General features: G+C 44.3%; 1 protein-coding gene across 1 annotated transcript in view; it reads right to left on the reverse strand.

The window, feature by feature from the left end:
* LOC119464132 (tubby-related protein 3) overlaps positions 1 to 13,335 on the reverse strand; it is a 90,163-nt gene that overhangs the window by 11,975 nt on the left and 64,853 nt on the right. The window contains exons 2-5 of the mRNA XM_037724970.2: positions 12,222 to 12,399; positions 9,726 to 9,875; positions 6,081 to 6,247; positions 3,093 to 3,344 (exon numbers count right to left, since the gene is read on the reverse strand). Of these exons, the coding sequence (XP_037580898.1) occupies positions 3,093 to 3,344; positions 6,081 to 6,247; positions 9,726 to 9,875; positions 12,222 to 12,399 (747 nt within the window). The remainder of the gene's footprint in view (positions 1 to 3,092; positions 3,345 to 6,080; positions 6,248 to 9,725; positions 9,876 to 12,221; positions 12,400 to 13,335) is intronic.

Genomic DNA, 13,335 nt, shown 5'->3' on the forward strand with positions numbered 1-13,335 from the left:
ATCTAGCCTATTCTAGATTCATGAACTGTGTGTGTAAGACGTTACGCAAGGCTGGTACGTAAGGCTGGTACGCGGAAACTTAGTTCATATATAGCTCGCGTGCAGCCGTGGGATATCGGCCACCTTGTTCGCGGTGGAACGTACCCTACATTCGCCCTATACGACTTGAAACCCAACCGTTGCGAGCTTTCAGGACGCCTTCGTTGGGATTCCTTGGTAGACCGAGCAGCTTAAAGTAAATGCGGGCTTTGCTCACCAGAACTTCCTTCTCCAGGCGCGCGCGTGGTTGAACTCGAAAATGGCAGGAGTCGAGCGTTTTGAGCTAGTTCGTTCGAAACATAAGCGTGCCCTTGTTTTGATGGAGGTGTTACGATCTCTTCCCCAGCACATACGGAAACCCCGCACATACCCTGTTATTTTCCGACCCATCTCGGGATTTAGAGGTCCAGGTGCTGAATTTCCCCCGACGTGCAGTTCCGAAAGTACCAGCAACATAGGTACGAGCCGAAGGACTTTGTATCGATTGGCGCCAAAGAAATACCTTTTTATCACTGCCTATTCGAAATTTTGCGGCGCTGTACCTTAACTTGAGCTATTTTCGAAACTGCAGTTCGATAGACTCCACTAAGAAGATGTTGAAAAAAAAAAGAAAGCAGGGGCCTTTGTAAAACACAAAGGTGTGGGAGAGGAAGGGAGGGAGAGAGGAGGAATGAACTATGGGTGGCCAATCTTTAAAGGAAGGTTTCTCTGCTCGTAAATCCGAAGCCCGCTGCATTCACAAAATCACCGTATACTAAAGAAAAAAAGAAGAAAACACAGGAAACGTATGGCACACATCCCATTGGTCAGTCATATCTTTAAGAATGCAGCATTGATACTCTTTTATACGTTCCGCTTTGATCGCTGTACGCCGGCCGGCATGGCAGATTGTTTAGGTATAGCGGAAGCCTATTCAAATCCGTTTTGTTTCATGCGTAAATGCAGTTAAATGCACTGCAGAGAACTCAAACAAAAGTGTTTTAGAATCCAGAGCTTTCCGTTCCTAATTGGACGCGATGAACTTCCAGTGATTTGATCTTACGGCCCAAGACACATGCCACCTTGTTCTTCAATGCTGCCACTGTGTTACACCAAGACGGAGATATGAATCGTCACTAATGACATTATATTGTATACCATTAAGTTTAAAGAACTATTGGGCGTGTGACCGACAACACCATACAAAAGTGCGCTTCGATACCAAAAGCAAAAATTTTGAGGACATTGGCATCGTAGGGCGTTTTAGTAAGACATGTGAAAGAAGATTTTTATATATTTTTGATCAAAGTTGTCTTGCTGTTGCTGTGTATGTTACGTGGTAGTGTCCTTGATGACATTTTTGATTTGCTATCGCTGTGATATCGCTATATTGTTTTCACCATTATGTGCGTTAAGTCTAAGAATCTATCTGTTTTACTATAAAACTTGTTCATAAAACAAGGAGTAGATAGCGCGGTATTTATATGCCAATATCTTCTTCAATCATGTTTAAAAAAAAGACTACGTAGAATCTCGTGTGCGAGTTATCTGAAAGATGCGTAAGCATTTTGTAGAGACGACGTGGTGTTCAGTGGTCGTACGCTGGTGCGTTTCGTGTAATTGTGAGAAAGACCGCGAAAGGAATCGTGAAACAGAGAAGCGCGGTTGCAACACCAAACTGTTAAGTGAGACTTGCACGAGACGACGTAGAAGAGGCGAGTAGAAGCAATGTTCACTCATGCTATAGATTGTCCGCAGTGGATGTGGACGTGGGGTGAAATGACGAGGGAGATGTAGGAAATGAAATAAATGTATGCGACATTTATTAGGTGCACTGTCTCTTGTTGGTTGGTTCAACTGCACGTGGCGGCGGCAGGTGCGCCGACGACGTTCCGATCATTGTAAGCCGTTATCGCTCTTTAGCGCGTTATCAACCGGCGTCGAACCATTATGAACCGTGCTCGGGCAGCGGCTACGTCAGGCGCGGCGGCGCGGGCAGTATCTTGAAAGTGATGTGCGATGCTGACAGAGAATGCCGTCTGCTGATAGACTGGCGAGCTGTGTTTTCGCCGCTCAATTAGCGTTGAAGAGAGACGCGCGGGTCCATATCTTGAAAGCGATCGTCTTACGGGATGGACGGACGGACGACGGACAGTTATCTCGTTGGGTAAGCATAGAAATGCTTACGCATTTAAAAAAGGAAGACTCAGAAGCTACCAACGTTCCAGGGAGTCAAGCACTTGGGAAACACCCGTGGTGGTCAAGAGGAATGCCATTAGAAGATGTCAGCCATAATGATATACAGTCACCAGAGCAGTCCCCGCTGAATTCATTCCTGCTTGGTTTCTATTACTAGTCTAATAAAGCAATGAATTGCTACTACATACTGCTGCTGCTGCCGCTGCTACTGTTACTAGTACTGGAATTACTACTGCTGCTGCTGCTACTACTACTACTAACTTGAACGATGTGGTCCTGCATGTTATTAGCCCAATAAGTTCGTAGCGCATCCTCTCTCCAGAGGATGCCGCTGTGATAGTAGTTTTTTATAGCACATGCCTCCAGGTCCTTGTGGTTCAAGGGCTCTGTTTAGGCAGTAGTGCTTCCTTGCGAATTACTGCATCTTAAATATTTTGAATATCGCATCATTCTTTCTCACTGCATTCTTCATTTCCTAGTACACCCCATTAATCATTGCCATGATTTTAGTACATGTATATTTTACGCACTTTACAGCGATTATTTTTAGGCCCCTTTACAGCCACGCCTCATCTACTTCTCAGAATTTCATCGCTCCACTGCAAACTCACAAACACTGGCATGGCGCTCTTTGGCCATAACTGGCCCTTGCGCCATAAAACACCACACATCATCATTACTACTAACTACTTCTTCTACTACTGCTGCTGTTGCTGCTACAGCTACTATTACTAACTAGTACTTATTCTACCACTACTGTAGCGGCTGCTGCTACAGCTACTGCTACTACTACTGACTTCTATTGCTGCTAGTAACGCTACCGCTCCTACTATTATACTACTGCAACAGTTACTGTGCTAATGCAAACTACTTGCCTTTCGGTTGTCCTCCTTCTCAAGGTGAAGGTAGTAGGTCGGGTACAGTCCCTTGTCGACGCCCTTCTTGTCTCGCGTGATGCGGCACCGGATCGTGGTGCCCTGCGGGCAGGGCACCGTGGAGAACTCCTCCATCTGGCCCTGGTCCAGCAGGTCGGCCAGGGGACCCAAGTCCATCACGGGCACCGACATGGCCGGCTGCACCTTTTTCCCCTCACCGCCACTTCCAACGCCGCCGCTCACGTCTTCCACCTGCGATATTCACGTGGCCGCCGCTTCAGCTATAGAGATCAGTGCAGCAAAGCCTCGTGGCTGAAGAGCTCCAAAATGACAACTTCGATTGAACGATTTTCTTCGTCATGAACGGCTCCTATATATTCAGGCTGCTCTATTAAGTTTTGCTCTTTGGGTATATACATATTTGTTATACTGTGAGCTTAGCGAACCCAACAGAATCCTAACGTGGGATGGTTGGTGTATGATAAGTTAACTCGAATGACAGCGCAAGAGACAGGACGTTTCTATCTCTCTTTCCTGTATCTTGCGCTGTTCGAATTAGCGAACGTGCCCCCCTTTTTTTTAACAGCGGAACTGTTTAAGCCGGCCGTAAGTCCGTGGCGCGTTAGCAGAAAATGTGGGCCGATCCTGGCGGTTGTGCAGAAAGGGTCCAAGTGCAAAGGAACCCCTGTGAACTAGGGAAGCTGAACCTGGCTAAGTCTAGCCTAGCATGGTTGGGACTACATAAGCTTAATCAGTCATCGATAGCCAATCAATAGCTAATCGATAATCGATCAATCATGAACAAGTTCCTGAAAATGCTGGGGATGAATTGGTAGTGCTTAGCCTAGCCCAAATACGTGGCCAATGCCATGTGATAGCCAATCGATAGCCAATCAATAGCTAATCGATAATCGATCAAGAATCAATAAATTCTGGAAAGTTCTGGGCATGGCTTGGTAGTGCTTAGCGTAGCCCAAAAGACGACTAGCTAGGTGTCCATCAGCTCCGCTGTCTCTTTAGCTTAAGGCCTCCAGTGCAAGCAACGCTGATTTTTTTTTTTAATTTCCTAGGTGAGGCGGACATACTCTGCCTCTAATGACGTGAGTTTCGGAAGACAAATACACATAAAAATAGTTAACTAGCTTGTTTGTTAAAGCATTGGAGCAAGTAGTTCACGTGGTAAATTTAACAAACAGTCACATTTTATGCACCCCTATTTTATAAATCTTGAAAATTTTCACCGAATGTGCGATATTCATATTAAAATTCGATTGGTCAATCAAGGCAATATCGAAATTGAGCGCGCCCCGCTGCTGAATCAGATGGCAACGGCCCATGACGAAGTGTACGACGAAGCTTGAATAATGCCACGTCGCGGCGAATACTAATAGGCAGGCCGTGGTAGATGCTTGCCACGCGAAACGTGCTGTTTCAGTATCTGCCGCGACTGGCCATGACATCCAACTTCGAACTTCGTCACGCATTTCGTCACGGAGCGTTTCCATCTGACATTACAGCGGGCTGGGTTTTTTTGTGCTCCCGGATTGCTCGGTTTCAGTATTGCCAGCGTTGAGCATTGAAATTAGTATATTAATACGTATATCAGTGAGGTGCAATTGTAGATTGGAAAAACAAATGGTGTGCATTAAAATATGAATTCCTCCAAGTTTGCCATACAACGAACTGCCACCCAAGGTTTCAATAAAAAAATGTAATTAACGAATTGCGGTGAATTAGTTTTCTGAAACCCAAGTTATTGGCGGAAGAGTATGTCCGCATCGCCTAGGAGCGACTTTTCTGCCTTAAATACCCCCTTCGCTACGCTCATAGCCTTTATACTAAAAGAAATCTTAATATCCTAAAAAAATACCCTGTATATACAGTCAGAATATCACCCTACCAGGCAACTGTATCACTGTTCAGTAAGTCCACGTTCAGAATCAAAAATTATTTGTAGCGTTTCGGCCGGATACCCGCTTTGAACCCAGTAGAATGGATATACAATATATAGGGCACATTGAAATTTCCAACTTCTATCCGGTGAGACTGCAAGGCTTGGAATGAATTGCGTTACGGAAAGGTACGGAAAACACGTTCGGCTCCCAAAGAAAGTCATTCGCTTTAAAAGCCTTCGCTGATGTATGCATAACACAGCAACTCGTTCATCAGACAGCTTAGCCGGGTGAAGTAGTTCTCATACCCTTCAGATGTCCCATGACCCCAACCAGTCGAAATCTACCTAATTATTTGCAAACCCCTCGCTATATACAATCCATGCACTTCGCTATAACCGAGACTTATACAAACGCTTCGCTATATACGAAGTACTCCTTCGTTGCACTCGAAGTCTTGTGGCCACTTCAGGAAACTATCTCAAATGTCCCTAGTACTTTGCAAACGTTTCACTGCATCCTAAGCAATCCCTTCACTATACGTTATACACGGCGCAGTTTTGCTCACGATCGAGCCCGATTGGGATCGATATTCTCGGTAGCGATTGGCTCATTTGCGGAAACTGCGGGAGGGAGCCAATCGCGTTCGAGAACTTCGGTCTAGATGGGGCTCGATCGTGATCGAAATTGACCGTGTGACACCGTTACAACGCTTGTACTTTTATGCTGCGCTGGCTCCAGCGCGCCACCTATACGTTGCGCACTGCGCGCAGAGCTGCCTCCTGTATGGATGGATGCTGTGAGCGTCCCCTTTGAAACGGTGTGGTGAGTGGCGCCACCAAGCTGTTGTTCTTGTTTTGCCTAATGTCCTACCTATGTTTTTTTAAGAAAACATACACACGCAAAGAATTCCCAGCATCAAACTTTTTAACCTTTACTGGGAACTCTGTTTTTGTGCGCCTTTGTTGTTTTGTGGTCTCCCTCCTCGATAGCAACCACGGCATCACGCGTTGCCGCAACCGTCATAGCACAAAAACCGTTGTGGAACGTTCGTATGCACGTTTGTTGTATTTGAAGTTGAAACAAGGGTAATGACCTGGGCAATGGTGTTCGTAACGTCCGTTGGAGTGTCTGGAACTCGCGCAGACGTGGATCGGCTCGACACTGACTCTGACGTCACAGGCGTGCTCTCCAGGTCCTCGTCCCCGTTGATGCTCGTGAGGTCATCGCTGAGGTCCATCTGCCTAAGTTTCCTCTGCACATCTGCGTGTGACGTTGAGTCAAGCGGTTAATTCCATCGTTAAACAGGTTACCTACAAGACCATTTCTATAAATATGTTCATACGTCACCTTTAAACGCAGCAGCACTGCACTGCATAATAAAATTCAAGGGCACCTATAGGTATACCTACGTGGATGAATGCCAAAGCATTGCGATGGCTTCGTTCGAGTACTTGCGTGGACGTCCTAATGGGGCCGGTCTACGCTACTGACAGAGAAGTCGAAGGTTCGTCCATCGGAGCGCACCGCAGAATTCACCGAAATCACCGCACCGACTTGATAGCGCCGCGACGCGCGGCGCTATATATAGACCGGCCACCAGCGCGTCTGTCTTTGAGACCACATGGCTTTTTGTGCCATCTCCGGCCAAGCCGACAGATTTTACGCTTCATGAGCCATATAATGATTTCGCATTATTATGCTCATTCTCGCTTTGTGTTGTGTTTGCAAGGTATAACTTCAAGGGGGTGAAATACAACAACGCTCGTATGCTTAGATTTAGATGCGCGTTAAAGAACCGCGGGTGGTCAAAATTAACTCTACAAGTATAGCTTTTTGGGCTAGTTGGTTAGATACATCAGCGGTGGTCATAGCGCTAGAAGACACGGACAAGAACGAGAGAACAAGACGTCCTTGTTCTCTCGTTCTTGTCCGTGTCTTCTAGCGCTATGACCACCTCTGAGGTCAAAATTAATCCGGAGTCCTCCACTGCGGCCTCTCTCCGAACCCACTGCACAGTTTCGGTGTGTTAAAGCGTAAAATTTATGAGTTATAACATCGTTCAATGTGCAAACACCGAATCTTACGGGAACAATATGTAGCTCATTACAGCGCCAAAGCTCTTTCTTGCACCTGTGGGATGACGCGTGACGCCTTGAGGTACAGTTAGCCAAAAAAGTTTGCGGGATACGGTTCCACGACAAATGTGAATTTATGTTCGGTCAAGACACGGCGCTCCTAATTTGACGGATGACAACACGCCCCAAAAACTATTACATGTGGAATCACTGAATTCGAGATTATCTGTCCATACAATGCGGGAATTCGGTGTTTCTTTTTTTTTTTTTTTGTAATTCCCGTGTCTCGCAAGCATTCGTCGATGACTGAATGCACTTCTCGGCTGACTAGTGTTATTTTTTTTTCAGTTGTTGCTGCTGCCTCTTGAATTGGTAGTTTCAGCACTTTTAACGCGGCGGCTGGTGATTACAATTACTTACCGTAACTCCACTGATAATGCTTCTAAGCTTTTTTTTTAATTGCGGATGTCTTTGTAAGATTAAATGTGGGCGCACAAATTCTGGGCACCTCATTATGGCACAAGGACCTTATCAGCCTGAAGGCACGACATCATGATTGCAGTTTTTGCCGGCACAAACGCCAAGAGTATGTAAGCTAGGCCTCGGAAAATCATCCGATGATTGAAAATAGTTAGCACAAATTTAGTAGAAAAAAATTATCTCATTATTCTACTGCAAGCTCTTACTTAGCACAGTAAACACAGTATTCTAGCTATGGCAGATTATAGTGAACAAAAGAATAAGCGTTCCAATTTGTCCCAGAATAACGAGCCATACTCTACTACTCGTTAGTTTTTCACTTGGAAGTACAGCGAGAATGTATTGTTATGGGAGGCGAGTAGAATGCGGGAGAGCAATGGAGGGGGGCGGGGACACTGTTGTTTTTCTAGAGGCAGCTTCTTGGCTGAAGACCTACTTTTCATTGTCGCTGGACAATTACGCCAGTAGCCTCTGGGCGCCTACTGCGCTCTCATGACTGCATACGAGCGCTACCTAAACGAAAACAAACATCGTCATTCTATCTCAGACCGAAAGGCTTTGTTCGGATTACGCAGGGATTCGTGTACACCTTACCTGTGGAATATTTCAGACTAGACTTTAACCTCGCCGGCCAGCAGCCTCTACTGCCCTCGTGCGATTCGATGCTGCACCAGACAACGCGATGCTATTGCGATGTGGGGGAGGGTGAAATGGAGGTTTCCCTCGTCTTTGGGCGAATCAATGCAGAGCGACCAATATTTTGTGGACATAAAGTGGCGGGGCTGGCAGAATTATAATGAAATTTCATTTTTTTCGTTTTTTGTTGACCGTCAATCTGCGTTTCTCGATATGTGTATCGAGAAATATATATATATATATATATATATATATTCATATTTCATAGATTATAAGAAGGCATTCGATTCAGTAGAGATATCAGCAGTCATAGAGGCATTGCGTAATCAAGGAGTGGAGGAGGCATACGTGAATATCTTGGCAAATATCTACAAGGATTCCACAGCTACCTTGGTTCTCCACAAGAAAAGTAGAAAGATACCTATCAAGAAAGGGGTCAGGCAAGGAGACACAATCTCTCCAATGCTATTCACTGCATGCTTAGAAGAAGTATTCAAGCTCTTAGACTGGGAAGGATTAGGAGTGAGGATCGATGGCGAATATCTCAGCAACCTTCGGTTTGCAGATGACATTGTCCTATTGAGCAACAATGGAGAGGAATTACAACAAATGATTGAGGACCTTCATCGAGAAAGTGCAAGAATTGGGTTGTAGATGAATATGCAGAAGACAATGTTCAATAGCCTGGCAAGGGAACAAGAATTCAGGATCCCCAGTCAGCCTATAGAATCTGTAAAGGAATATGTTTATCTAGGTCAATTACTCACAGGGGACCCTGATCATGAGAAAGAAATTTACAGAAGAATAAAATTAGGTTCGAGTGCATACGGCAGGCATTGCCAAATCCTGACTGGGAGCTTACCACTGTCGTTGAAAAGAAAAGTGTACAATCATTGCATTCTACCGGTGCTAACATACGGGGCAGAAACTTAGAGGTTAACGAAGAAGTTCGAGAACAAGTTAAGGACCGCACAAAGAGCAATGGAACGAAAAATCTTAGGAGTAACGTTAAGAGACAGGAAGAGAGCGGTGGGGATCAGAGAACAAACGGGGGTAGACGATATTCTAGTTGACATTAAGCGGAAGAAATGGAGCTGGGCAGGCCATGTAATGCGTAGGATGGATAACCGGTGGACCATTAGGGTTACAGAATGGATACCAAGAGAAGGGAAGCGCAGTCGAGGACGGCAGAAAGTCAGGTGGGATGATGAGGTTAGGAAATTCGCAGGCGCAAGTTGGAATACGCTAGCGCAAGACAGGGGTAATTGGAGATCGCAGGGAGAGGCCTTCGTCCTGCAGTGGACATAAATATAGGCTGATGATGATGATGATGATGATGATATATATTCATATCACAAGAAGCCAACAAACGATAACACGAAGGACAGCATCGCTAGGGTAACCTTCCTTGGTGTCATCGTTTCTTGGCTTCTTGTGATATGACTAATAAAAATCGGGCACCTCAGTTTCAGTTTCCTTGTTTTGCTCGTGCATATATATATATATATATATATATATATATATATCGTGTCTTTGCTGTCATTTACCAGGGGACGGTGGAATTGGGCTACTGTTGAGGGCAATGGCCACGGGATTTTCTCCGTCGACGTCGTCCTGCACAATGTTGTCCTTGACGCTGTCGCCGACCGCTGCGTCCAGGTTATCGGTGCTTGAGAAGAGCATGGGACCGTCGTAGCCTGAAATCAGAAATAAAAGAAGAACGCGCGCTGAAGCTTCTCAACACGTGTTTATCTTCGGACCACCTGAAGGATGGGCGAGTGCAATATCACGTGGAATCGCTTCCAATACTATAACTTTTTTTTTCATGTGAAACAGCACAAATGAGACGTAAACAGGGAAAGAAGTACATAGGACAGGCGCTCAACAACTCGCCCACCTATCCACTTCGTTACCACTTGTTACCACAAGCCGGGATTGCAGGCTGGTGGTCCTGCCATTCCGCAAACCCGATAATTTTATGAAGCTGCGACCCCTCATTGCTATCATGTGCTCACTTCCGCCAAACACCTCTATTAAATAAAAAGCCAAGCGTCCATATACCTTCCACATCCAACAACCGCATATGATCTTTAAGTAAATAGGGGTTTCTAATACGATCGCATATGTTCATGTGAGTTTATTGAATAGGATTGTTATGAGGCATATGCATTTTCTTTCGATAATGTCGTCAGTAGGTCAAAGCGCTTGTCAACAACGTGTTGCATTTGCAAGGTATATGTGAACACGATGAAATGCCGATACCAAGTAGAATTCCTTTACTTTAGCGAGCGTTGATGCTTGCGGCTTACTTGGCTCGCTTTTGTTAGTTTTCGTGAAACTCAACAATGCTTCGTTAGGACAAAGAACAAACGAAGCGAGACCGCCAATCGCAGCCTTTTATTTCCAGCATGCAATGTCTTCCTGAAGTGGCTGATGTTGGTAAGCTCCTCCTTGCCCTCAGCAGCAAGTGATTCATTTATTTAGATGGCAGTAAAGACGTTTGCAACTATAATAGTTGCCAACGTTTTACTCCCAGATTTCCCGCGATATCTATATTGTTCAATGATTAAGAAGCGATAATAGAGAGAGATAGAGATATTTATTATGAAAGAAAAGCTGAGAGGTCAGCCTGAATCAATGTTCTGACCTTCTACTCGATGTTGGGGGAAGGCGTGTACAAAGAAAGAATAGAGAAGACGTTGATTATGAGGATGAATATGGTGGTGAAAAACTTAATTGCACGGTCCAAGACTCTTTAAAGTCTCTTGTCCAGTCCGCTCTCGTGCCAAACTTTGTAGAGAGCCTTCAGACTGTCAGGTTGATGACGTGAAAAAAAGAACAGCATCTAAAAGGTCATGTTTATAGTTCTTAAAATTATTCACATCGCAATGAGCGGCACTAACATGAATAGTGTCAATTTAAAAAACAGTAGCTTGACGTAATAGTTCAGCGGAAACCCACTTGGTGGAGAGAAGTAATTAAAAGGAAAATGAGACATCCACCCAGTCGTAGAAATTGCTATAAAGGAAACCCCATACGGGTTCCACGAAAGAAAAGCCTCGCAGTTGAAGAAAACAAAAAACCTTTTCTTCAACTGCGAGGCTTTTCCTTCGTGGAACCCGTATGGGTTTCCTTTGTAACAATTGCTATGATTGGGTGGATGTCTCAGTTTTTCCTTTAAAACAGTAGCTGATGTCTTCGAAAACTGGTTGGGAAATTACGGGCTGCACACGGCGGGGTAGTTGGCAACATTATTTCTAGCAGCAAAAGGCGTAGGGATGAGGTGAGTGATAGGCAGCGATCACGCAAGATCACGCACATCGTAATCACGCAAGACCCACAAAACCCGCATACGCACCGCAGGTATCTTAGAGAATTGGCCAAGCATACTGAACCCACAGTGCACAGTTGCTAATACAATGTGATTAACAAGAGGTCAACCACTAAAGGAAAAATACTAAACCCCTAAATGTGAAAAATCTGCTGCAACTACACGGCTCCAAAATTCAAGACAAGAATCACATCTGAGCTTAAAAATCTTTAAGAAATCCCCACTTCAATGTGTGCTAACAGCACTGGCATATCAAAGATTTGATTGATTGATTTTTTATTCACAATAAACACAAAATGCATTGAATGGACGCATCTGAATCCCTACGCCGAGGCTTGCTGTGATTTATTCAGGTATAAGCAAATAAAAGAGCATGTCACATAATAAAATGGTAAGTTTATACACGAAAGATTTCCGTAACACTAAAAAAAATTCAAGTCAGGAACTTCACAAAAATATTGTTACATTTATACAAGCAACCCATTCATATAAACTGTAAGAAATACGTTGAACACAAAGACAATATATATTGTAACTGAAAATTAAAAAAAGGGTTTCAACACAGTTGAACTTGAAGATGTAAGAATGAAATTGTACATAGTGGTCAATACCAAATAGTTACACGTCATGAAAAATTGCATCTGTTTCCAGTTTCTTTTAGTTTTTCAAACACGAAAGAGGCTCAGTATTACTGCGCAGCAGATTAACTCACAGCTGACGACGTCTTGAACAGGCCTGTCTATGCTGAGACCAGCCATCAGGGGGCGCGACTCGTCTTTTCGGAGTCGGTTCCGCAGCACAGTGTTGGACTGTGGGCGGCGAGCATCGGATGCCTGAAGTAGTCCCTGACTCTGCCGCTTGTGGCGCTGCTTCTCCTCCAGCAGCTGGCGCTGCGCAATAGATCAAGCGGGGGCAGAAGTCAGTGGGAGAATAATTTCGGCTTGGCGGAGATCAATAAATAGAAATTGGCGATCTTCAGCCGCAAGAAAACGAAGAAAGGTATTGCAAATGTTCGATCAGATGTGAACTATTCCATCACAATTTTTTGTGGTATATATGCGTATTGGATTATGAGTTATGGTTTATGGGTTATGAGTTTATGCTTTATGGGTTGTGAGTTATGGGTTTGAGCAATGGTCCATTCGAACACCAACATTTTTAGTTTTTGGTATATACGAGATATAACAGGAGGTCCCGTAGTTAATGTGTGAATTAAGACATCCGGTCTGCGTTAAATGTGGAAAGGAATAACTATAGACCAGCAAGGGTAATATTATTGCACTACAAATAGTGTTGGATTGTCGACGACAACTTCTTCACAACAGTGAGAAAAACATGTGATATTAATAAAAAAAAGCCACAGACAAATAAAATAAGCACCTTCCTTTATAAATAATTAAACGTATGTCGGCACACACAACACAATACGCACTTGCATATATAAGGTAAAGTGTATGGCGTATTTTAACAGAGTATAATGTTGGGCAAGTTAGTTCATATCTTTAACGAAAGATTTGAATAAGCAGCTGGCATCGTATCCTGTCCCTCTTGCGTTTCCTGTCACTTCCATTAAGCCACAAATGTTTGTATGGTGTGCAATCTAGCCGACCTCTGTACAAAATTGTATGATCAGTGGAAAATCCTTGGCGAAAACCAGCGGTGCCAATTTTTCACATCCATAAGACGAGATTTGTTCTGATCGTGCTTAGGGTTATCTTTGACACTGACTAAACGCAACGGTTTGCTGCCCGGAGACTTCATATGATACGATGTTTTCTCATTTATGGACAAACTTAGTTTTCTCAGTTTTCTCGGCGGGTGCTCAC

The sequence above is a fragment of the Dermacentor silvarum genome, chromosome 9, assembly GCF_013339745.2.
Source record: "Dermacentor silvarum isolate Dsil-2018 chromosome 9, BIME_Dsil_1.4, whole genome shotgun sequence".
In the NCBI taxonomy this organism is placed as follows: Eukaryota; Metazoa; Arthropoda; class Arachnida; order Ixodida; family Ixodidae; genus Dermacentor; species Dermacentor silvarum.